At 40.9% G+C, this 27002-nt stretch overlaps 2 protein-coding genes across 2 annotated transcripts; one reads left to right on the top strand and one right to left on the bottom strand.

The window, feature by feature from the left end:
- Positions 1-6608: 6608 nt before the first annotated feature.
- On the bottom strand, positions 6609-25929 carry LOC120477443 (uncharacterized). Its single transcript, XM_089127143.1, has 3 exons — positions 25891-25929; positions 25264-25381; positions 6609-9921 (listed from the first exon to the last, which is right to left on the bottom strand). Exons 2-3 carry the CDS (start codon positions 25346-25348, stop codon positions 7478-7480), a joined length of 2529 nt encoding a protein of 842 aa, XP_088983269.1. The 5' UTR covers positions 25349-25381; positions 25891-25929; the 3' UTR covers positions 6609-7477.
- On the top strand, positions 13866-15148 carry LOC148969352 (uncharacterized). The gene is given in 2 exon segments (XM_089127305.1): positions 13866-13913; positions 14088-15148. Coding segments are annotated over 2 exon segments (669 nt in total). The 3' UTR covers positions 14709-15148.
- Positions 25930-27002: the final 1073 nt, after the last annotated feature.

Below are 27002 nucleotides of genomic sequence, written 5' to 3'. Positions count from 1 at the left end.
TTGTGGGTACTGATGCTCACAGGCCTATGATGTCTCAGGTTATAGCCTGTGTCCACCCATTTGAACAAGGTGCAAGCTGGGTGATGTTTGCCCTTAAGGATGCCCTGTGCTCTCCGTCTGCAGCGCTGGATATATATAGTGTCCAAAGAGGAGAGGCTGGAGCCGATAACCCTCTCTGCAGTTTTTATGACCTGTTGCAGTGATTTCCTTTCAGTCAGGGTGGTGTTACCATACCATACTGTGATACCACTGGTTAGGATACTTTGAACAAGACCTCTGTAAACATGGGTTAGGGGTTGGCGTTGTAGTCCGGCCTTCTTTAATACTCTGATGAAATGCAGTCTCTGCTGAGCTCTTTTCACCGTTGCCCAGCTGAGATTTTCTGAGATATGGAGTCCTAAGAACTTATAGCTGTCAGTCCGCTCTACCTCAATGCCCTTAAGGCTGCTGTGGAGAGGGGGCTCTCCTCCTAAAATCCAGAATAACTTCCTTTGTTTTGTCGATGTTGAGGACAAGATCATTGTCCTCCCCATAGAGGGTGACCTTATGGACCATGTCCCTGTATGATGACTCGTCATCCTCTCTGATGAGGCCAAGGATAGTTGTATCATCTGCAATATTATCATTATTCTCTACATATAATTATAAGTCAGTTTGCTGACGATTGTTTCTTAAAAGTGAATATCAAATTCCACTAGCTTACATATTAACCAGTTTTCTAAAGCTTCAGGGCTACATGTAAACCTAAACAAATGTGTAATGCGCTAACATTGCATGAGTTTCCTTCGCAGTCATTATCTAATATACAAATTAAAAGGGCCGTTACATATTTGGGGATTACTATTTCTAATGATAAAGATGTTATGGAGAATAAAAATGTGCTGAATAACGTAGATATAACAAAATTAACTCATTTTAATTTCCCTTCATATCTGAAATATTACCTAAATCCTTCTAACACTCAGTAAAATTTAAGGCACACGGAACAGTTAATTAATCATACACCGAATTAATAAAGTAATAGGACGTTGTGCATTTCATTAAAGCTCCATCAGATTGGAACGATCTTCCCTGCTCGCTCCGATCTATAGCCTCTTTTTATTTTCAAATCATCTCTTTTACGAATCTTCAAACATTATGTTCTTGTTTTTGATTCATTTTTTTTTTATATTTTTTTTAATTCTATTTAGATATCTGTATGGGTTTATGGATGTTTGTAAGAATATCCATATCTGTATTTTCATTTTTCGAAGATGGTTTATTGACCTGTTTTTGATGATGGTAGTAGGGGGCAAATGGGATGCGAGTAGGTTTATGGGAGACACTCTCAAAGGGGCCTAATAAGGGGAGAGCCTCAGCTTTAGGGCTGATGCAAGAAGGGCCTGGGCCGTAGGGAGTGTGCAGATTCAGAGCGCAGTGTTATGCAAGATTTAAATGCAGCCGAGCGTCCCTACACCTCTCTGAACTTTCCCATCACAGCCTCACTGGAGGAGCCGAAAACATTCAGAAGGCGACACTGGTGCAACGAGAAGAAAGGCTTTTCTCCGACATCGAGCGTCCTGATCGCGTTTGTTTGACGAGAGCTAAATCTGTTTTGCAGCGCGCTCGTTTCCACTGTGTCAGGGGAAAGACCCCAACCTTGTTCCAAATAGTACAGGAAATAAGTTGCATGTGCCATCAAGTGTCAATTTCTTAAACACGGATCCACACACTTCCTGAAGTGTTTTTCACACGCCATGGGAAGTTTTGAAGATTTCAGATTGAAACGTACAGACAAAACAGTCCGTGGAGACAAAAAAAGGAAGACACCTTCTCTAGGCGCCCCTAGTATCTGGGTCACATTAGTAGGGAGATCATAGGCTGTCGCCGGTCAATACCCCCCCCCCCCCCCCTTTCAAAATACTCTGTTGATTTTGATCTTACATAAGTGTTATTCATCAGTCCATCCTGTTAAGTGTCTTTTTTGTGTATAAAAACAAAGTGTTGTGCTTTTCAACAAATAAAAAAAAATAAACATGATGCACGTTCTACCGTCCTGTCAGTGAAGTCCGATGTGAAACGCGTCCGAAAATGAGCTGCAAGTCAGCGAATACTCAGTCAAGAAGGAATACAGGAATATTAATAGTTTAAAAGAATTACAACTGCTTTCTATATCATTTGAGCGAAATGTTTCCTCCCAATCAATCATTTTCAAGGCTGTATTAAGATTCTTTGTTTGATTCTTAGGTAATTTAATATCAGAGGAATGAAGAGCAATGTTTGTTTTTAGATACCTCTTTTTTGAAAGCTTCCTCGAAAATAAAATCATATTGTGGTCTGATAAACCAGTAAAAAAGTTAAAAGTCGTAATAATTCGGTTTGGCTTATTGCTGAACAGAAGATCTATGCTTGTCTGAGTCTTATTCTTAAGTGCTTAATAAGTGAATCGCGTGTCTGTGTGTGAATGAATGAACTGCGCGTGTGCTGTTTTTACTAGAACAGCTTGCATCTGTGCCGTATAAGCAACTTATAAATCTCCAAATTAACATTTATATGCTAATATATCATAAAACAATAGGTTACAGATGAAATATGAATGTTGATTAGTTTTGGATAGATTATAATCCAATCCAATCCAATAATTACAATCCTAACAATATGAATAGAAAAAAGAACGAAAAAAATCCATTCACTCTATTGGCTGTACAGCCGCAGAAAAGTTGACCAATGTAAGCTGTGCGGCCGCACAGGTTATATTGGTCAACTGCTCTCATCCAATCACCAGCTCCACTTGAAACTCCGCCTGGCGCAGTGTTAGCCGTGTGCATCGCCGATCGCGGTTCAAAGTAATTATATTTCTTGTTCGAGGTTTCTGTTCGAGCCGATCGGAGTTTGAACAAGATGCGCTGCGTGCTGCAATAACAATTACTGAAAACCTTAGCAATACTAGTAGTATTATAATGGTGGTGGGGAGTTTAGAACATTTCATGTGTTGCTAATCTTGCGTTGACGTGAACTCAAACGTGACATACGTCAGGGATCAGGTAGCGCAGAGGGGAGGGGGGTGTGTGTGGAGGGGCGGGATGAGTTTTTTAAAACTTCCCTACCGTCTCGACCGATTTTTAACATCGTATACCATAGCTTTAATGTCAAGTTTTCATAACAAAGACATTTTAAACAATGTCAACTTTGCATTAAAATTTACCGAATGACACTTAATGACAACAGTCATAAACATTCATAAAGACTCCTTCATGTTCATGACAGGTGTTATGTCATGTTTATGACAGTGTCATGTCAGTCTTATGCACATCCCTTCAAATAAAGTGTTACCAAGCCTTCTCATGACATTTTCTATTATTGTTTTTTATTAGTGACACATTTGGGGAGATGTATATATATTCCAAAACTTTCTGAAAATACAGTGTGAGAATTAACTGCATAGTTATTAGAAATGTTTATCTTGGATATTTTACTATTTGCATACATACAAAATTCCTCACATTCTTTCTTGTGGTACCAGCTAATTTTCTTCTCAGTTGTGAATTATTCATGATTATTCATACCCCCATGCACATCGCTTTTCCAATCAAAAGTGTCTTACAAAGTTTAAATCAATCTACAAAGTTTAAATCAATCTACATTGACTTACAATTCACCTTTGGCTAAGCCACGCCCCGCTTAGTTACTGTTGCTACGTCCGTCAAACTTCATCTGGGCTCTGGTTTGGTATCAACATGGCTTATGCTGTGACAGCTCTTCCTGCTGACATGTTATCAAACTTTTATAAAGCAGCAAATAAAGAGTCCGATAGAAGTAGGCAAAAGGGGCTGCAATATGCGTTCGAAGTCTATATTCAAGACAAGAAACAACAAGGCATCCAAATAGAGACAAAAGCATAACGTTACCGGTCACAGTCAAAAAATGAACAACCGCATTTCCTGCTAATGGAGACGGAGGCTGGAACTAACAATATCAGGGAGCAACACTGTTCATGCAAAGCTGGGTAGGTCTCTATTCACTTCTATAATCGTTATTACCAAGCAAACTGTAAGAAAAAATGAAGTGGAGGTCAAACATCTCAAAAATGAAGTTTATTACAGCATAGCAGTGGCAAGGCACACGACTCACCTTGGGTTCAACGGCGTCAGAATGAACCCAGAACATTCAAATCGTCCACCTTTTATCCTGTTACTGTCCTCTTCATGTAAATGAAGTTGCTTCTGTTGTAACAGCTGTGTTAAATTCCTCTTCTCTCTTAGCATGGAGCTGAAGCTCTGTCTTAAATGTAAATTGAGGATAACAACAAAAGTGGTCCCTCTGTGCCTACATCTTTGATCTTCTTTCAATTAAGAATGGCCCAAATGTTTAAGGTAAAAACATCTATTTGAAGCCCCCTAATCAAGATGGTTCTCGAATACCCAGTCGCTCCCACGTTATAGATGATAACCGTGACTCTGTGACATTATTACTGATTGTAAGTAATTGATTCTATGATAAATAAGCTAATTTAAGTGAAGGAACGTTTCAATATATCTATATTGGAGTGGAAGTTGGATGAGGCAGACTATAATTTCTTACAAAACAGACTACACGAGTATAACGTTGTATTTATTAGCAGCGTGTGCTAGCGTATCAACAACCGGTATGAGAACCAAAATCATAACCTAAAACATTATAAAACGGTCTAACTACCATAACTGCACAGTAAGGTTAAGCCAAGTTCACACTACAGGATTTTAAGCCCAATTTGCAAATCGTTGAGTCGCCGACAGGTCAGGGTGTTATCGCGTGCAAATCACGGGGGATTAGCAGACGATGAACGCTTGCCAGTCTGTTAGTATGAAAGAGCCAACAACGCAGCGAAAACGCTCGCAGACGCGTCGCCGAGCCCAGAAAAATATCTAGCCTGCTAGGTATCCAGAGCCGCCGCGCGACTCAAACTCAGTGATGTCATGAGTACAGCCAATCATAGCAACGCATGGGTTGAGGACACCAGGTAAATCTTACTTTTTTTTTTGCATTTTTTTCCTCAGAGCAGATCGTCACGCAAACGGTGTGCAGCACTAGTTTCTGTCTGACGTCCATATTCACGTGTTGTGTTTTCTTCTTCGCTGGTATTGGCGCACGTGCTGTTTCGCGTCATTTCTGGTTCGTTTTATTGCTGGTTTTTCTTGACAAAATGTGGTGTGTAGACAAGATAGAATCGTTGGTTGGGGGACAGAGTTGTTGTCAACTCGTTATTTGTTTGATTATTTTCAGGATTTAGACTGTACTATAGTACTGAAACAGCTCTCATTAGAGTCAAAAATGATTTGCTGTTATCATTCGATCGTGTTTGTATCTCTATGTAGTGCGTTGTCAACTCGTGTAGTGCGTCACCTCCTGTTGTGGATCAATCACGCTGTGTTGTGTGGTGTGAACAGCTCAACAACTTGAACACTCCTGATTTCACTGAGAGCAAGTCATGTAGTGTGAACCGCACAGTTCAGCCCAACGTTTTAAAATCATGTAGTGTGAACAAGGCATTAGAAGCAAGAAAGATGCGCTTGTTGATCTTTGAGGGGTTTAGCTGACTGAGGACGTCCATACAGTTTAATACAAAGACGACAGACTTCGGTTTTGGGAAGGGAAAAAACGGACACCCCCTCCAACCTCTCTGGGAAACGCGTATCTTACAAATGCCCCAGGCACATCGTTTAACCATATTTTCAGACTGATCTCATGAAGTAGCTTGTGTATGACACGCCAATTTGTATTTCCATTTTTGGCGTCCTATCAAGACGCATAATCGCCTTTCAGCGTGTTTATGAACGCCATTGACTTAACGTTATATAAATATATGACTTACCTCAACCCCGTCCCTAAACCTAACCGTCACTGGGGTTAATGGCATTTATGACTGGAGATTTGACTGTGTGTACGGACACGCGGAATGACGCGGACGTTAACGGCGTAGACATACACGCGGATAGCTCAAAATGCATAAAGATAACACGAGAAAGTCAATGGAGAGCAGTGAAAAAGTGTCGGACCTCTGTGGGAGCTCATTCTTGGCTGCGCTGTGGTTGGTCAATCTACATTCTAGGGCGTGGCTTAGCCAAAGGCGAATTGCTATATGTCAGAGGTCGCACACCTTTGGAGCAACTAGGGGTTAAGTGTCTTGCTCAGGGACACATTGGTGTCTCACAGTGGATTCGAACCTGGGTCTCTCACACCAAAGGCATGTGTCTGATCCACTGCGCCACCACCACCCCCTCACCACCCCTTGACTTGACTAGAATAGACTAGGCTAGACTTGACTAGGCTAGGCTAGACTTGACTTGACTTGGCTAGACATTTACATTCATTTAGCTGACGCTTTTAACCAAAGCGACTTAAAATTGCTATATATGTCAAGAGGTCGAACGCCTCAGGAGCAACTAGGGGTTAAGTGTCTTGCTCAGGGACACATTGGTGTCTCAGTTGATTCGAACCTGGGTCTCTCACACCAAAGGCATGTGTCTTACCCACTGCGCCATCACCACCCCATTCTCACAATCTAATGTGTCATGTGAATGATTAGGCAGGATGATTTTCAGATCATTTTGAAGCAAAAACTCTAGACGACAACATCCATTAGTCACAAGTCTTGTAGGCACATATTTAGTATGTTTTGTGGTCTTAAATCAGAAACTTTTTTCCATAAGCATGCATAAACATTATTATCTCAAAAATACAAACATGTACATACAATCTTGCTCACATATTATGGTCGCCCTGTTTGAGCTAAATAGGTTGTAATTTCAGCTGTGCCATTAATATGTTTATATGCAACTGAAAAAAGGACAAAAGTCAGGGCATTAACCCCAGAGGGTTAACACAGAGGTATTCCCCAAAGAGTCAGACACAGTGTCTTGTTCCCTGTTCTCAGACCTATAACCCAAACTCTTTCCAAAGAGAATTAATGTATACAATAGCGGATACAGCCCCTTTGGGGCTTGGACCTTAGTGATGTGTACCTTCAACGGCAAAAAGAAATGGTGGCAAACACTGAAACCCAGAGACCTTTTTGGTTGAAATGTTTTGTACATTGTTGACATGTGAAGAGACTCGAAATCAAAGTAACAGAGACTGTTTTGGTTTTACAACAGTTCTAGAATAAAGTTATTGTCCAGCTAAAGTTAGTTTTCCACGAAGGTTTCCATGTTGAGCAAACCTCTCATAAACACTTTTAACAGGTCTTAAGGCTTTTCTCCGGTGTGAATTCTCATGTTAATGCCCTCTCTCCTGTATGAATTTTTGTATGGTCTTATAAGGTTTAACATTGATCAAAACTCTTTTTGTACACTATTGGCAGGTGAACACCTTCTCTTCGATGTGAACTCTTATGCCTGTTAAAGGTTCCCTTTGGTGTTAAACTTCTTCTACACTGTTGGCTGGTGTAAGGCTTCTCTCCGGTGTGAACTCTCATGTGGATTTATAAGGTTTTTACATTGTTCGAAATTGATTTTGAACACTACTGGTAGATGAACGGCTTCTCCCCGATGTGAAGTCTCATGTGGTTCTTTAAGGATTTAAGTTGACTGAAACTCTTTGCACACTGTTGGCAGGTGTAAGGCTTCTCTCCGGTGTGGACTCTCAGATGCCTGTTAAAGGTTCCTTTTTGAGTGAAACTCTTTCCACACACAAGGCAGGTGTAAGGCTTCTCCCCAGTGTGAATTCTCATGTGGTCTTCTAGGTTTCTCTGACAACTGAAACTCTTTCCACACTGTTGGCAGGTGTGACGATTGTCTACAGTGTGAAGTCTCATGTGGTTCTTTATGGATCTAAGTTGACTGAAACTCTTTCCACACTGTTGGCAGGTGTAAGGCTTCTTTCTGGTGTGGACTCTCAGATGCCTGTTAAAGATTCCTTTTTGAGTGAAACTCCTTCCACACACAAGGCAGGTGTAAGGCTTCTCTCCGGTGTGAATTCTCATGTGGTCTTTTGTGGTTTGATGTTCACAGAAACTCTTTCCACACTGTTGGCAGGTGTCAGGCCTTTCTTCGGTGTGAACTCTCATATGCCTGTTAAAGGATCCTTTTTGAATAAAACTTTTTCCACATTGTTGGCAGGTGAATGGCTTCTCACCAGTGTGAATTCTTGCATGGTCTGCTAAGGTTTGACGTTGACTGAAACTCTTTCCACACTGTTTGCACGTGAACAGCTTCTCCCTAGTGTGAAATCTTACGTGTTCTTCAAATTGTACTTTTTGAGCAAAACTCTTTCCACACAGCTGGCAGATGAAAGGCTTTTCTCCACTGTGAACTCTCACGTGGTGGTTTTTTAAGGTTCGATGTTGATAGAAACTCTTTCCACACGTTTGGCAGGTGAAAGGCTTTTCTCCGGTGTGAATTCTTATGTGGTTCTTTATGGATCTAAGTTGACTGAAACTCTTTCCACACTGTTGGCAGGTGTAAGGCTTCTCTCCGGTGTGGACTCTCATATGCCTGTTTAAGGTTCCTTTTTGTGTGAAACTTCTTCCACACTGTTGGCAGGTGTAAGGCTTCTCTCCGTTGTGAATTCTCATGTGTTCTTTCAAAGTTTGATGTTGAATGAAACTCTTTCCACACTGTTGGCAGGTGAAAGGCCTCTCTCCAGTGTGAACCCTCATGTGTTCTTTCAAAGTTTGATGTTGACTGTAACTCTTTCCACACTGTTGGCAGGTGAACGGCTTCTCTCCTGTGTGAATTCTTATGTGGGCTTCAAAGCGTGTTTTTTGAGTGAAACTCTGTCCACACTGAGGGCATGTGTATGGTTTCTCTCCAGTGTGATTTCTCATGTGGACATTAAGGTTTACTTTTCTGCTGAAACTCTTTCCACACTGTTGGCAGGTGTAAGGCTTCTCTCCAGTGTGAAATCTCATGTGGTTTTTTAAGGTTCGATGTTGATTGAAACTCTTTCCACACGTTTGGCAGGTGAAAGGCTTTTCCCCGGTGTGAAGTCTCATGTGGTTCTTTATGGATCTAAGTTGACAGAAACTCTTTCCACACTGTTGGCAGGTGTAAGGCTTCTCTCCGGTGTGGACTCTCAGATGCCTGTTAAAGATTCCTTTTTGTGTGAAACTTCTTCCACATTGTTGGCAGGTGAAAGGCTTATCTCCGGTGTGAACTCTCATGTGGTTCTTTATGGATCTAAGTTGACAGAAACTCTTTCCACACTGTTGGCAGGTGTAAGGCTTCTCTCCGGTGTGGACTCTCAGATGCCTGTTAAACGTTCCTTTTTGTGTGAAACTTCTTCCACACTGTTGGCAGGTGAAAGGCTTCTCTCCGGTGTGAACTCTCATGTGGTCTGTCCAGGTCCGACGATAATTAAAACCCTTTCCACAATGTTGGCAGGTAAACGGCTTCTCTCCAGTGTGAATTCTTATGTGGGCTTCAAAGCGTACTTTTTGAGCGAAACTCTTTCCACACTGAGAGCATGTGTAAGGTTTCTCTCCAGTGTGAATTCTCATGTGGACTTTAAGTCTTCCCCGATTACTGAAACTCTTTCCACACTGAAGGCAGGAGTAAGGTTTCTCTCCAGTGTGAATTCTCATGTGGACTTTAAGGTGGTTATTCTTATTGAAACTCTTTCCACACTGAAAGCATGAATAGGGCTTCTCTCCAGTGTGAATTCTCATGTGAATGTTAAGGTTTCTATGTAGAGCAAAACTCATTCCACATTGGTGGCAGGTGAATTGCTTCTTTCCAGTTATAATGACTTTAGGTTCTCCATGTCGATTAAATTTCGTACCTAACTTAAAACAAGTTAAATCATTTCTTGTTCTTGTATTTTGAGTGTTTTTTCGCAATAAAGTCTTTTCAGGCTGTGAACAACTGAAAGATTTTTCTCCAGTTAGGAAATCAAGAAGATTCTCATTCTGATCTTTCTCTTCAATTTCATTGCATACTTCCCTCTCCTCCTTCAGTGCCATTAGGTCTAAGGTGAAAAAAGAAAGAAAAACAAAATGTTAACCCCAGTTTAATTAATGGCAATAGACATCAAAACATATATGTAATGCATCAAAATAAAAATGTCTATTCTAGATCCTATATACCAGGGGTGTCCAAACCGTCTCTGGAGGCCCGATGTCCTACAATGTTTAGCTCCAACTTGGCCCAATACACCTGCCTGGAAGTTTCTAAAGTTGCCAGAAGACATTGATCAGCTGGTTCAGGTGCGTTTAACTGGGGTTAGAGATAAACTCTGCAGGACAGGATTGGACAACCCTGTTCTATACCTACTATGCTTTGAAATGAAGATGCACTGGTTGACTGGCTAAAAAATCAGAACCAGATGGGGTTTTTTTTGGCTGATCTCTATACTGGACTAGCACACACATGGCATTGCAATAATTTCTCAAAATATCTAAATGTGTAGAAATATTATCAGTCAGTGAAAAGAATGTTAACAAGCCAGCGATTCAGAGGAACACGGTCAAGGTTCGAAATGAGGGGGTCTGGGGGGGTCCTGGACCCCCCATAAGACATTAGGTACCCCCTATTAGAATTTATTTTTGGATTTTGGGGGGTCCCCAACAAATATATTTTTACATGAGAAATTTTAGTGATGTTTTATATTTATAAAAGTAACTAATTTATTCCCTAGCATGAGGCAGCAATCAGGGCAACTATTAGCCGAGTGATTCCTGCCACATCAAATATTGTTTGATTCCTACCGCATCAAATATTATCAGTCAAATTTAGTTGATGTGGTGCTCACCATAGGTGCTCACGCAGACACATGTGACACTGTAGCTGAACGCGGCAAAACGAAACCTCCCGAATGAAAATCCTGTAAGTGCTTTGAATATGTTTATATCTCCATAATAACTGCTTATAGTAAAATATCAGGAGTTCAAGTTCCCTTTCAAGGGAACTTCGAGCTGCGTTGTCAAACGCAATGGGAACGCTCTGCGTGATTGTATCGTGAAGCGTCTGTACAATCAGTCCAATGAGAGAGTAGGACGTCAGGTGACGTCATTGAGCAGGAAACTATAAAGCATCCCTGAAGTCAGACCGCGACAGCTTCTGTTGCCTTCAGCAAGCGATCTCTGTCTCTGTCTATTTACTGTTGTCTGTCAAGCACACCATCAATGGCGAATCAAGAACTCAAGCATTGTGTTGTTCCTTGAACTCATTTCATCACGGGTGGGGACACACATCAGCTTTGTGCGGCTTGTCTGGGAGTGGAGCATGCCCAGTCAGTTCTCGAGGGAGCTGACTGCGAGCATTATGTGAAGCTTTCTATGAGAACGCTCCGCTCCCGCCGGGCGTTCTTTGAGAAGGACGGTTCAGTCCGCGTTCCCCGAGGTGCGGGTCACACTGTCGCCGAGGCACAGCATCGACTTTCATCTTGGGGTTCGCAAATGGATCTGGTAGCGGGGCTCGAGACGGGCACCGCCCTATCTCAGCCCTTACCTGCTGGATCCAGTGCCTCTGCCCAGGGAGGAGCCCACTCTGCAGATTCTCCTTCCCGGGCTGAGGCACCATTTCTGAGGAAATGGATGTTGTCAGTGTAACGGAGGCCAGCTAGTAGTTGCTGTGCGAGTAAACCTCACTCCCCGATCTCAATAGGCGCTCTAGCGACAGACGCTAGAGGCTGCAGTCGTTAGCCTCCTTGTTAGAGTGCCCGACTCTCACGCCGGAGACCCGGGTTCGAGGCCCGCTCGGAGCGTAGGAGGAGTTCAATATCAGGAGTTCAAGTTCCCTTTCAAGGGAACTTCGAGCTGCGTTGTCAAACGTGATGGGAACGCTCTGCGTGATTGTATCATGAAGCGTCTGTACAATCAGTCCAATGAGAGAGTAGGACGTCAGGTGACGTCATTGAGCAGGAAACTATAAAGCATCCCTGAAGTCAGACCGCGACAGCTTCTGTTGCCTTCAGCAAGCGATCTCTGTCTCTGTCTATTTACTGTTGTCTGTCAAGCACACCATCAATGGCGAATCAAGAACTCAAGCATTGTGTTGTTCCTTGAACTCATTTCATCACGGGTGGGGACACACATCAGCTTTGTGCGGCTTGTCTGGGAGTGGAGCATGCCCAGTCAGTTCTCGAGGGAGCTGACTGCGAGCATTATGTGAAGCTTACTATGAGAACGCTCCGCTCCCGCCGGGCGTTCTTTGAGAAGGACGGTTCAGTCCGCGTTCCCCGAGGTGCGGGTCACACTGTCGCCGAGGCACAGCATCGACTTTCATCTTGGGGTTTGCAAATGGATCTGGTAGCGGGGCTCGAGACGGGCACCGCCCTATCTCAGCCCTTACCTGCTGGATCCAGTGCCTCTGCCCAGGGAGGAGCCCACTCTGCAGATTCTCCTTCCCGGGCTGAGGCACCATTTCTGAGGAAATGGATGTTGTGAGTGTAACGGAGGCCAGCTAGTAGTTGCTGTGCGAGTAAACCTCACTCCCCGATCTCAATAGGCGCTCTAGCGACAGACGCTAGAGGCTGCAGTCGTTAGCCTCCTTGTTAGAGTGCCCGACTCTCACGCCGGAGACCCGGGTTCGAGGCCCGCTCGGAGCGGGGCGAGTAGGACCCGGGTGGAGGGGTTACATTGGTGCCGTGACCCGGATGAGAGTGAGGTTTAGGGGGGTGAGTGTAACGGAGGCCAGCTAGTAGTTGCTGTGCGAGTAAACCTCACTCCCCGATCTCAATAGGCGCTCTAGCGACAGACGCTAGAGGCTGCAGTCTTTAGCCTCCTTGTTAGCGGGCCTGACTCTCATGCCGGAGACCCGGGTTCAAAGCCCGCTCGGAGCGGGTCGAGTTGGACCCGGGTGTGAGGGGTTACATCAGCATTGATGTGGGGGATCATGATGTTTCGCCAGCTCATACCCCCGGTGATGAGGAGCTTTTGGAGGTGTTATCACTGGCTGTAGCTAGATTAAATATCGACTGGCCAGCTGATGAAAGTGTTTCTAATAAAAGAAGTTTACTTGATGAAAGATTTTTGTCTAAAACACTGCCTCCACGTCGGGGTTTACCAATCTGTCCCGATCTTCACACTGAGGTGGCGAGATCGTGGAATAAACCTGTCTCATTTAGAGTGTTTAACCCGCAGACATCTAATTATAGTAATGTATTAGGTGCTGCTGATCATGGTTATGCGACAATGCCTCGTGCTGAAGAGACGCTTGCGAGCCCTCTCTCTCCAGAGTCATCGTCATCATTAAAAGCCCCGACGTTACCCACCAGACCATTAAAATCTACATCCTCTCTAGTAGGTAAAGCATGCTCGGCAGCAGGTCAGGCTGCGTCATGCTTGCACACAATGACCATACTGCAAGCATACCAGGCTGACCTGCTAAGGGAAATAGATGAACACGAGGAAGTGAGCGCTGACGCAATTTGCGACAGATCAAGCGCTCCGTGCCACTAAGGAGCATTTCTAAGGAGCATGTATGCATTTCCCCCGATATCAATGCCCTGGGAGTTCTGGAAAAAGTTCTCCAGGAAGGGGCTCATCTGTTGTTAGTAAAAGAAAAAGACAGTGTAAGACATTATAAGGTTAAAGAAAGATTTCCCTAACCCTTAAGAGTGTGCATTGCCTTGCACATAAACTAGCTGGCAGTTCACGATTCCCTAAAATGTGTGACAGGATGTAACCACTTTAAACATTTTATATCAAAGTTGTACACAATGCATCACCAATCTACCAAGAATGTACGGCTCCTGTCTGAAGCTGCATCTGCAGTCCATATCAGCCTGCTGAAAATATTAACCATCCACTGGGTTGCCTGCAGTTACAGCACGGTGCAGGCAGTCTGGAAGGATTTCCCAGCTCTTGCACAGCAGATGAGAGCAGCACATATACTGACGCTGCACGAAAGTAGTACACTGGGATGCTGAACAGACTGACCAGTACAGGCTTTGTTACGGACATAGCCACCATGAGAGATGTGCTTCAGGAACTTAAAAGCCTTTCACTGAAACTGCAAGTGAGTACCTATTCATATTTCATATTGTAGAACATGCAATAGATTGTAGTGTGCATTTATGGTTAGACTGATATTTCATGTCACACAAATCTAACAATCTCCTTATATACAGTATATATATATATATATATATATATATATATATATATATATATATATACACACACATTTCAGAAGAGGAGCACCTCCCTAACAGATGCCAGGCGGGACATTAGACTGACAATGGAGGTTTTGGATGACATGAAGACACATGGGGGTATGTCAATGAGAGAAGCAAAATAATCTTAGATGGAGTTGCCCTGAAGGAAAGCAAAGAGAAGGTCAATTAGCGACAACCTGTCAAGTCGTCTTCCAGATTCTGAACTCACATTAGACCCTCACAACTGGCCCAAAACAAGGGATGAACTGATCTTGTATGGGGAGAAGGAGATACATGAACTTGCAAGGAATCTGGGTGAACCAACCAGAGAGACTGTTGAAGATTTCTGTTCCTGGAAACTGCAAGAGGATCAAAGTGGGAAGACCTTAAGAAGGTTGATAGTTGCAAGCCAAACATATCTAGCAACTTCAGCAGAGCGTAAACGAGGGTTTTCCGCCATGAATGATACAGCCAGTAAGACAAGAAATCGCCTAAGAGTCAGAAGTCTCTCAGCTGTCTTGTTCATCAACATTAATGCAGCCCCATTGGAGATGTTCGACCTGTCCTGGCTTAAAGAGGGGCACTGTCCACCTACTGCAAAGAAGGCAGCAAAGAATAAGAGAGAAGACAGACCACTGTGGTCCATTATGTGTTGATGTAAGACAATACTGCTTTAAAGGTAAATACTGCTTCAAAATAAACAAAATATGTGCCTGTGTAGCAAGGTAGTCTTCAAAATTTTTCAGACTGATCTCATGAAGTAGCGTGTGTATGACACGCCAATTCGTATTTCCATTTTTGGCGTCCTATCAAGACGCATAATCGCCTTTCAGCGTGTTTATGAACGCCGTTGACTTAACGTTATATAAATATATGACTTACCTCAACCCCGTCCCTAAACCTAACAGTCACTGGGGTTAATGGCATTTATGACTGTTCCCTTACCATCATAGGTAAAAAAAAGATATGACTTACCTCAACCCCGTCCCTAAACTTAACCGTCACTGGGGTCAATGGCATTTATGACTGGAGATTTGACTGCGTGTTTAGACACGCGGAATGACGTGGACGTTAATGGCGTAGACATATACGCATACACGCGGATGCAGTCATGATGTCATGTTGGAATTATTTACTATTTACTTACATTTTAGCAAGATAAATCATTATAAAATCGCGATCTCGATTCACCCTGTTCACGATTTAATTTTTAAATAACTTCGATTTAAAAATAAAATAAAAAATCGGCCTTTATTTTAAAGCATGTATAGCCTACTACAGTGTGTGTGTCCAGACAAAGAAACACTCATAACAGAAAGTAGAATGGGGATAAAAGAGAAGGCTGTCTATGTAGTAAATGTGTCTTATTAGTGGAAACTGTGGTGCGCGAGCACTAGAAACACGCAACGGCACTGACGCGCGAGCTGGTCGAGCACATCCCTTTAAACAGACATCAGTGGAAAGTTTGTAGTTCAGTCGGATGTCAATGGCAAAGAAAATTAAAACGAGTAGTCTAGCTTATTGTTAAAGGGTTAGTTCACCCAAAAATGAAAATTCTGTCAGTATTTACTCACCCTCATGTTGTTCCAACCCCGTAAGACCTTCGTTCATCTTCGGAACACAAATTAAGATATTTAGGATATTAAAATCGCTCCTGCATACAGTCCATAGGCTTCTTGAGGGACTGGCTCTTGCTGTCCCCGAAAAGTCATTAAAGACATCGTTAAAATAGTCCAAGTGACTACAGGGGCTCAATCTTAAGTTTATCAAACGACGAGAACACTTTTGTGCGCAAAAAAACAACAAAAATAACGACTTTATTACAACTATTCACTTCCTTCTCCATAAGCCTATAGTCCGTTAACGTAGTGTGATTGCGTAGAGCTACGTCACACGTAGGCTCACTATTGGTCGACGCTGGTCATGTGTGTGTGATGCGTGTGACGTACAATAACAGAAGCTTACGCTATTAAACTAGTTAGCTGACTCGCGCAGAGGGAGAAATAAACGAATAGTTGAAATAAAGTCGTTATTTTTGTTGTTTTTTTGCGCACAAAAGTGTTCTCGTCGTTTGATAAACTTAAGATTGAGCCCCTGTAGTCACTTGGACTATTTTAACGATGTCTTTTATGACTTTTCGGGGACGGCAAGAGCCAGTCCCTCAAGAAGCCTATGGACTAGTATGCAGGAGCGATTTTAATATCTTAAATATCTTAATTCGTTTTCCGAAGATAAACGAAGGTCTTACGGGGTTGGAACAACATGAGGGTGAGTAAATACTGACAGAATTTTCATTTTTGGGTGAACTAACCCTTTAACGTCGTTAACTGACGAGAGAGTGCACTTCTGTTGAATGCTGCTGGTCGTTCACGTCACGTGTTATTTGGATGAAAAACTAAATTGTATATGTAAGTAAAGTAAAACATGACCTGTTACCTGATTTATGTATAACGAGTGGTTCTCTAACGTAGACTCGCTGTATTCGGACACTAGACCGTTTTCCGCAAATTCTTTAAATAAATGCTTAACGGTCATTGCATCTATATATATATATATCCGTGTCATCTTTGCCTCGTCCTCTTTCGCTTCCGACTGACCCAGCTTATAGTTGTTGAGATGTATGCGTTGTATATTAGAAATGACTCTTTCTACCCGTCCGAAACACAGCGAGTAGAAATTTACAGCCGTCCGGAACACCGTGAGTCTACGTACATCATTACTGGGCGTTTGCAGGTCAAGACGTTCAATGAACGCAAACATCCAAGAATACTGAATTAAATTGTCTTTCACGTCTTGCGCTTGTACGGACGAATTTACACAAAATTATGTAAAAAATAAAGTCGTTTATAGTAAAAAATAGTTTACCAGTAAACAAAGTCGGTTATATCTCAAGACAAGTGAAGATTAAGATTAGGTTTAATTATCCTTGCGGAAAATTGTTCTGCACCTACAGTACGTCTGATACATATATACAAAGACAACTTTACATGACAGAATACAACATTCCCTCACCCCAACCACCCCTACACATACACAGCATCAGGGCAGAAGACTCAAAGAGACCTAATTAAAGTGCTATTAGTGCTATTAAAGTGCAGTCCTACTGTAACTTCTTGTTCATCAAAGTGATGCTAGTTGGAATAAATGATTTACTGGCTCGATTTGTCTGGAAATAAGGTAACCTAAACCTTCTCCCTGATGGCAACAGCTCGTATGCCCGGTGTAAGGGATGTGACGTATCTTTATTAATAGCTATACCTTTCTTCAACACTCTTCTTTCACAGGTAATAGCCATACTGTCTTGTTTATGCCCCGCAACCTTACTGGCCAGGTTAACTATCTTGCTCAATCTATTTTTGTTGGTCAAAGAGAAATACCATGCAACGCAACAGAAAAGTAGCATGCTCTCCACAGATGAGTGAAAAAAAAGCAACATCATATCTCTGTCCACTCTAAACTGTCTCAGTCTCCGCATAAAGTACAGTCTCTGCAGCCCCTTTTTATAGAGGGTGTCGCTATTACTATTCCACTGCAACTTATTATCTATTATTGTGCCTAAGTACTTGTGCTCTGCAACAATAGCCACATCCTCTCCATCTATAACCAAGCACTGGTGTGGCTGGCTCCCAGTTCTATAATCTATTATAATGTCCTTTGTTTTCTTTATGTTTAGAGGAAGACAGCTGGACCTGCACCGGTCTGCGAATCAATTCACCCAGGCCCTATAATTGGTCTCATCACAATTCTATATTTACCCCACTATTGCAGTATCGTCTGCAAATTTAATTGTGAGATGCTCAGATGTATTACTTCTACACTCGTTGGTGTAAAGAGTGAACAATACTGGTGAGAGGACACTGCCTTGTGGGGATCCTGTGTTGGTCATAATCTGAGAGGACACAACTTCATTTACCCTGACACACTGTGTTCTCTCCGTCAGAAAGGACTCAACCCACCTGATTATATTAGGATTTACCCCTAACTGCCCCAGCCACTCATATCGTTTGGGCTTATCCAGATGGCAATAGATATTATGGAGCATATACAGAAGTGCGTCATCTGTACTACACTTATTCCTATAGGCAAACTGTAAAGGGTCGATATTACATTGCACATCATTTAGAATATGTCTCAGAACAATTTTTTCTAGGCTCTTCATCACTGTTGATGTAAGGGCAACGGGACGATAATCATTTAAATCAGTCTTGCTACCTTGGGTACTGGTACAATGAGCGAGGACTTCCAGGCTTTAGGACTTCTGCAGAACCCTTAATAACCCTTAATAAAACTGCTGCTGCTGTTTTCATATTAATCAAAGGACAACGAAATTACTCTGCTCTAGACTAACCCTTTTAAAAAATATCCATCTATATTTAATTTATACAGTAATGAATATGCAATTTTTTCACATTTGATTACTTTATTCAAATGCATCTACTCTAAAAACACTGTTTATTAAATTTGCAGCTTTTCTTTGTTCTATTTTTGTATTTTAGTTGTCCTATTTGTAATTCCATTATTTATTGTTATTTTGTTTTAAATACATTTAAAAATTACAAATGCAGTGACAACTCAGGGATCGGTTATTGAAGTCCTTGAAATCCAAAAAAGTAGAGCTTGAAAAGTCCTGGAAAGTCCTGGAATTTCATTTTACAGAATCTGTACGAACTCTGATTACACTTCTGAGAAAAAAAAATTGTGATATCAATTCTAAGCTAAAAAATCGTGATTCATATTTTTCCCAGAATCGTGCAGGCCTAGTCCTAAGTCATTTCGAACCCTGAACACGCTTAATACGAATACAAAGAAGAGAGAGAACAGAAGCAGCAGAAGAGAAAAGAAGGTTCCCATCCTGGATGAACGCAAACGGGTTAAACATTTTGCGCATGAATGTCTGATTTCAGCTGCATTCAACGGGTAATATCGGGCTGATTCCCCGCACCGCTCTACTCAATCGCTCTGCCTTATTCTCTGTACCCCGTTCCCCATTCGCTGCAGTTGGGTTTCAATACGGTAAACTGTGTGTGTGTGTGTGTGAGTGTGTGCGCGGACCTGGCAGCTTTTGGTAAATGAGAACCGTTATGCGCAAGGTTACTTTCACTGCGGAAACATTCGAGCCGAAGTCTACGTGAAAAAAGAAAAATAAAGTTTTGGGAGGTGTTTTTAGCCAATCTATCAGTAGACCTGCTGAACACGTGTGTGTTTGTGTTTTGCAGACTGTCGACGCCAAGTGGAGGGCAAAAAAACATTTAAAGATTGTGCCCAGAACAGTACAAAATGTCTTTCTTTATTAAAAGTATTGTAATAAAAATTATAGGTTTATAAACTCCAGTTTTTGGCATTTTTTGCTAGACATCTGAAGCCTCTCAACTTATACTTCCGATTTTTGACTATTGTGATGTTTATCAAAACTGTAAAATCAGACCTTTCCCGTCTTAAACCAGCCTATAACAGACTGTGCAGATTTGTCCTTGGATGCCCATTTCTCACGCATCATTGCACAATGTATTCTGCCCTTAATTGGCCATCTTTAAATATAAGAAAACAAATCCACTGGCTTCAGCTAATATTCAAATTTCAATTACCCTTCTTATTTGAGCTTATTACTTCAAATTATCATTTGAGGCACTCTGTTCAGCTTTATTATTTTGTCCTGAGCCAAGAAGACAGTTGGCAAAAGAGCTTTTATGTTTAAAGTCACTTTAGACTGGAATAATTTTCCTTCCGATATTAGATCGGATTTTAATCATACTTTGTCTTCTTACTTTGTGATTGACTGATGCTGACACAATGTGATTTTCTTATATTTAAATTAATTGTATTATTATTCTGTGATCCAAATACACACACACACATGTACATATATATATTAGGGCTGTCAGTTTAACGCGTTATTAACGGCGTTAACGCAAACCCATTTTAACGGCGTTAATTTTTTTATCGCGCGATTAACGGTCTTTTTGTCCAAGCAAACTTTGTAGTTTTTTCACATGCTTTTGCAACAGAACGCGGCATGCGTCCGATCCATTTCAGCATCTCGCGCTCGTCATCCACTCAAAGCCGGCTCGCAAGCCCAAACGTGTGTGTGCGGCGTGCCTGTTGTTTTGTTTCCGTTCTAGATCCGCTTGCGCTTTGGTCGAAAAAGCAACAAAACGTCCTCGCGCGGCGCAAGCCATTGAAATGAATGGGTTTCAGAACGCAGCACGAGGACGTTTTGTGCCGCACACACACTCGTTTCGGCTTGCGAGCCGGCCAAATAGTAACATTACGTTTTGAGTGGATGACGAGCGCGAGACGCCGAAATGTATGCCCTAACATTCTGAATGGAAAGTTTACTTTTAAAAAGTTGCCAAATTTTTAACAGTGCCTTTTAAAAGAGACTAGTAGGCCTATAGACCATTTCACAAGATGTAAACAACACCGGTCCAGAAGCACTTCCTGTTTCAGTTTTTTAACTCTACATAAAAGCTGGGATAAAATACAACCAACAGAACATTTAAAACTGAATCAAAAAGTTAAACAACATCTTTAAGATGTTTTCTTTACATGTGAAATAAAGAAAACAGTTACAAACTGAAACAGGAAGTGCTTCTGGACCAGTGTTGTTTACATCTTGCAAAATGGTCTATAAGGCCTAGTAAAATTACCATTAGGCCTAAGTAGAATATTTTTGTACTTCACTTTCACCATGTCCATTATTATAGTGTGGTGACTCGACATTACAATGAACAAGTAATTATGAAATTATGAAAATAAAAATAAAATAATAATAAGTTATTAAAACATCTATGGCCACCACAAACGCATTTAATTTGTCTTCTAGTTTTGCCAGCACTCTCTCCTGGCTTTTGCACACTTTGAGGTGTTCCCTGGCGTTTTAATTAAAGACTGAAATTCGGCATAACCTTGCATTAAAAGCGCTTGCTCTGCTTGGGAGAAAAACTGGGCGTGTTCTTTGGCCAAGCTGAACAGCCAATAGCAGCGCTGCTGATCACTGGTTCTGCTATCGATACATGTCCCCTTTTAAACCAACGCGAGAACGCGCAGTTATCTCAGATAACTCAATCCAGCGATACTAATCATAAACAGGTGTGTTCGAAGAACCCAATTAGCCGGATCATGATTAGCACGATGATATTATCTTAGATGTCTCATTTGATCTCGGATGTTTTAAGCAACGTACGAAGAACGAGCCCCAGGTGTCAGATGCAGCTAGTCAACTGTAAGTAAACAGTAAACAGATAAAGTAAAGGAAATTGTTTTAGTGATTTACTGCACATAAAATATGTTGTGGAGAAAGTACAAGAGAGAAAGATTGAGATGAATAAGCATTTAAGTTAAATGTGCAAAATATAAGGTACAATTGTAGAAAATAGCAATTCTCCAAAGCTTGGGATATATGATATATACCGGTGTTTTACCCTAGATTATTTTACTTCAGATCCATCTCATACACCAGTAGACTAAATGGATTTTGCATTTAAAGACATTTAGTTTTACAAAAGGTCTATCCATTTCACCAATATAACTGATGAAAACGGTTACAAAGATAGGATAAATCTCAAATAAATTAGAGTCACAAACACACAACTCTTTACGCTCCGGCAACGGTTAAGAGGTTAAGGGACAGGTTTTGTGAAAGAGAAATCAGACTGCACAAGATATTTGTACGTTTTCTAAACTGAACTTAAATTAATGACAGAAATCCTGTCTGGCACCCCAGCATATAAAAAAGCCCAAACAAAGAGTGTGGAAAAACGTTACAAGTTATAGACATAAATATGAAAAAACATGTTAAAAATGACTGACACATGACTTTGAATTTTACTACCCCTTAGTTTTGAAGATATCAAACCGTACACAAACCGTAAGAAGAAACTTATTGTGTTAGGTATCTCCGCAAAAATTCAGGAACCCAACGAGATGACTCCCGTGAAAATAAGTCAACCACACACAGAATTATTAGCATTTGGAAGTTACATTTTACCACTAGGTGGCGCTGTTTCGAAACTTCTCAGGCTCATTCAGGGCACCGTACCGATGATCCATACCGAGTTTCGTAATAATTCGTTCATGTGTTCAAAAAATACAACATTTTAGTACCGAATTCAAAATGGCCGAGCTGGGAAAATTGGATAACAATTATCGCCCTGAATCTAACGAGAACAGTTTTATGATTTTTGGACAACCCGCTCAGAAGTTATAAGCAAAAATAAGCATTTTTCATAACTCCAGACCAGTAGGTGGCGCTGCATCTAAACGCAGGATGTAGCATCGGGTCATGCTTGTGATGACAGTTCATCAACGTTTATCGAAAACCGGTTAAGCGAATCAACTTGAATTCCATACGTTTTTTCGGCACTGCCTGAAGATAGTGAAAATCGGACAAACCGTCAAATGATTTTGTTGATGGGCCTTACGGTTCACAAGCTATTAGCATTATAAAAGCATATATAAAAAACATTATAAAAGTATCACTTTTAGTTTAAATTTAAAAATATTAAAGATATTCCAGGCAATATGTAATGTATCGCATATTGAACATTGGTACAAATGTTGCAATAAACAACATTACAGATGATCTTGTAATAAAATAAAAAAGACAAAGCTATCTCTTTTTGAATATCATTGTACGCCACATTCAAAGATGTGAATTTACGTTACGCACAAAATGGCGATATTACATTAAACATGTGCGAATAAAGCAGCAACGATAATGCTCACAATGGTCACTTCCTAATGAACTGGCACTAAACATCACCAACAGATGGAGGAGAAGCCGCTGGATGTAATATTGTTTATATACAGTAAGCAACTAGCGCTTGTTTGGTGCCGTTCCATCAGATAAACCGAAATTACAAACAACTTATTTACATTTTATAAACCGCATTGCGCATTTTCAAAACAGCATGACTATAGTGCTGTCTGTCAATGTAGCGCAGATTTATGAATCTATAAAATATAAAATCAATCTGTCCCATTTAAACCTATAAGTTCTGTTTTAAGTCTTATATAAACCCTGAACCCTGTTGGAAATCTAACTCTCCCACTCACTGGAAAGCACTGCTTTATGAGTTCATGAGGATCAATGTTCCCAGTTAAGTGTTAGGAAGTATTAATTCCTTCAATAATACCCCTAAGATGGGGGGGGGGTGTCCTAAAAGGAGGATTAGGGGATTTAAGTCTATTGTGTAGTTTGTTTTGGTGACACAGACAGTTTGACGATGGGTCTCGACTCTTTTAGAATAACCTCTGACCTCTTCAGACCGGCACAAACATGTCCTTAAAACACCCTTAAAGGGATTTTGCACTGTGTTTTCAGACTAAACAGACTGATTACTTCATGTTCACAGGCAAGCTGACATTGATTATTGTATGTAATGTACCCCAGACATACAAAGAGGAATCAGTGACTGCAGATGAAGGGGTTAAGGCCACGAGTGAAGAGATGAAGTCACTAAAGGAAAGTGCAACCTTTACCCTAACCAGCAGATTTAGTGGGGGGTAAATGGGTCTACACCATTAAGATAAGTAGTGATGGAACGGACCAGTACACAGCACGATCTGTAGATTACAGTCGAGAGAGAGGTGTGGACTATCATGAGACTGTTTCTCCAGTGTCACCAGATACAGAAGTACAGGACTGGTCATGGCCACTGCATATTTACATTTATATGAATCAGCCAGAGGGTTACGAGACAACATCTCAAGGTAATACGAAACTGCTGTATAACTGGGAAAAGTCACTGAATGGACTTAAACAGTCGGGCAGAAACTGGAACCAAATGTTGCATGAGTATCTGTGTGAAATGAGTATCTGTGTGAAATGAGTATCTGTGTGAAATGAAGTTTGTTGCCGATCATTGTGTTTACACAAAGGTTACAGGTTCGCCTTGTGAAGCAGAGTACATGTCTTTAAGGAGTGTTTACTCTACAGCACGGGTCAGAAAACATCGATGGTCAGGAATATAGTGTATGAGGACAATCAGGGAGCCACTGCTTTAGCTCCTGTGTATAGACAACGATGTAAACGTGTGGACGTTCAATCTCATTTAGCGAGATCTGTAATAAAGGAGGGAGGAATTAATCTGGAATACTGTCCGACTGATGATATGGTTGCGGATGTGTTTACAAAACCAGCAACAAAGTTCAAGTAAATGAAATTTAACTCCTTTATGTTTGGTCTGTGAATTTAGTACTTACAGACCCCTTTTGCGCCGACGTCACAGTTACGTCACGGCGCTAGCTGGAGGCAAAACAAAGTGAAAACTGGAGGCAGCCAATACAAACCAGCACAGATTCGGCTACATAATAAGGAGCTTAAATAATTGTTACTATTATTAAACGTCATCTTGTTGTGTTGTTTGGTGCAAGAATTGATGAAAAATGAATATGCTGTATCTGGAACTTTTATTTCTAGAAAATATTCACATCACTAAAATCGCACTGTAATGTCACTCTTTATGTTCTCGGCGCTGACTCGGCAGAACTGCGGATCGTACACACAAGTCTTGTACAGGACCATATAGGCATCTAAAGATTTATGCCCTCAGTTTCTCTTTACGATCCGTTTCTCTATAAGGTAGGTGTAGAAGTCAGGCCACTCACCCGAGGTAACGTACGTTAATCCTGTCAGATCATCCGTGCATTGAGTGAGCGTGTAGGCGGCTACGGGTCGGCCAATCTGGTTCTGTCCGTTAAAAATAACTTTTAGAAATAACAATCGCGGTCCTGGACACTGAGTGACATTACACATCAAGATAATATCTGATTTTCTCCAGCCATTGTTAAAAAAACAAGCTAACAATCCTTGCTAACTAGCGTTAGTGAAGCGGCCAGACGGATCTTTCTGCCTCCACCTAAGCTCCGCCCACAAAAAAACGTCACCATGTTTACCAACTGAAAAGGGTCTAAATTGAAGTGATGAACTGGAAATGATGAAATGTGAGAGCAAGTCGGGGTGTTGAGATTTATAAATATTGTGCTCTCATTTATATTTGATTTGTTTATTTTATTTTGGAACCAAGCAATCATATTGCAGAGTGTATGTCATGTGACCTAATTAGTGACTGAATGAATGTTTAAATAAAGAGAGAAACCGGTTGATGTGAAGCAGTGCCCCTGTTGTGTGTGTGTGTGTAAGTTACTCTGCTCACACTAACCCTGGCCGATCCCAGTGAGGAACATGTGAACAGAAAGAGTGAAACTGACCGGTCTCGGGGTCTTCCAGCTTGACCTGGAGTTGGAACACTTCTGAGATCCTCACTTCTTCCCTCTCCTCTTTAATAAACGCCATCGGTTTAACAGTGTGGATCTCTGTCGCTTCTCTCTGTGTGGACAAAATAAATATAATATAAACTCAATCAAAGAACTACATCTCAGAACCGTGCGTCTCCATAGTTCAGTAGTCACAACAATAATGGCCTGATTAGTCAAAAACTACAAGTATTTATTTATAAGGTTATATTTATTTATACTGAACAATTAACATGCAACGTTATGTGTAGCATGTGTTTAATGCTCAGTAAATCGATTAAAAGCGAATGAAAGTGTTTGTGAAAGCCAGTGTCAGTCATTCCACGTTTGTGTTTGTGTGTTTTCAGTGAATAATCTGCTTCAGTTTCTCCATAACTGTTATTGTTTACCGTAAACTGATTCCCGCCTCGACACGTGCAAGTTATTATTTACACAATCATAAAATCACAAGCATTAACCTTAGGTAAAGCACTGCAGTGTTACATCCAGTAATGCATATTACACCGTTTCAGAACACTATTACACACAGAGAACGCTTCGTCTCGACTAAAACACGGCAAACAAGAAGGAAAAAACACAAACCTTCTGCACTCTGAGATGAGGCGCAGCCTAATGACGTCACACACAGCATAGCAAAATAAAAGTCTTCTTCTTCTCTTCCATAAATGTAGGACTTTTAACCCTCCACTTTCCGTGCGTTATACATGAACTTAAAACTCCTGATCATCTCTCTGTACTCTCTCAAATGAAAAGCGCTATTACAGTCGCCATTGTAACGAGCTAAGCTCTTGATTTATGTATACATTTATTTATTTATTTTTAGTACCTTTTGGTTAAATGTATTTATTTTATTTATTAACTTTTATATTTGGGATTTTCTAAATCAAAATACTGTCAAGTTGTTATTTTTTTATTTTTCAATATGTTTAGCTTTTGGGTCCTTGTTTTTTTTTTTTTTTTTTTTTTTTTTTATTGAACTTTTACTTATTACAACAAACAATAAAGAAATCCAACAAAGAAAGAGCGTATGACAATCTCAAAATGTACAATACAAATACTAATGTATTACAAACCAAGATTCACACCTCCCGCACATCATCCAAAAAGACATCCTCTGCACTGATCACATGACAAGGGAGAACAAATACACTTAAGGAGCTCAAAACACTAAAATAAATAAATAAATAAATAAAAAGAAAATAGTGGGACTCAACTCATTTGAAGTGTCACTAAACGGTTATACAATTTCTTAGCTTGGGCATTCTCAACCTTAATGAGACAGTTTTGAAACAGCAAAAGTTCGTTTTTAAATGCAGACCATGAGGGGGAGGACTTAGCAAATCGACATTTATGAATATAATATTTTGTAGCTATAATTAGATTATTGACCAAAAATTCGTCATTTTTATTTTGTAGAATTACACCCATCTCAATATTTTGATATGAAAGGAAATCTATGTTTATGGAACTGGAGGACAACATGGTGTGAAGAGATTTCCATAAATTTTGAACCATTTAACATTCATAAAACAGGTGTTCAGTTGTTTCAACATAAATATTGCAGATATGACAATTTTCTACTTCCAATTTAAATCTTTTCTTTATAAACTCATTAGAGGGATATATGTTATTTATTGTTTTAAAATGTACTTCCTTAAATTTGGGAGGAATTGGATATCTTAGGAATTTTGTTC

The sequence above is a fragment of the Pimephales promelas genome, chromosome 24 (assembly GCF_988280905.1).
Source record: "Pimephales promelas chromosome 24, fPimPro1.hap1.1, whole genome shotgun sequence".
Classification (NCBI taxonomy): Eukaryota; Metazoa; Chordata; class Actinopteri; order Cypriniformes; family Leuciscidae; genus Pimephales; species Pimephales promelas.
Note: the sequence above shows the minus strand (reverse complement) of the source record. Positions and strands in the feature narration are given on the sequence as shown.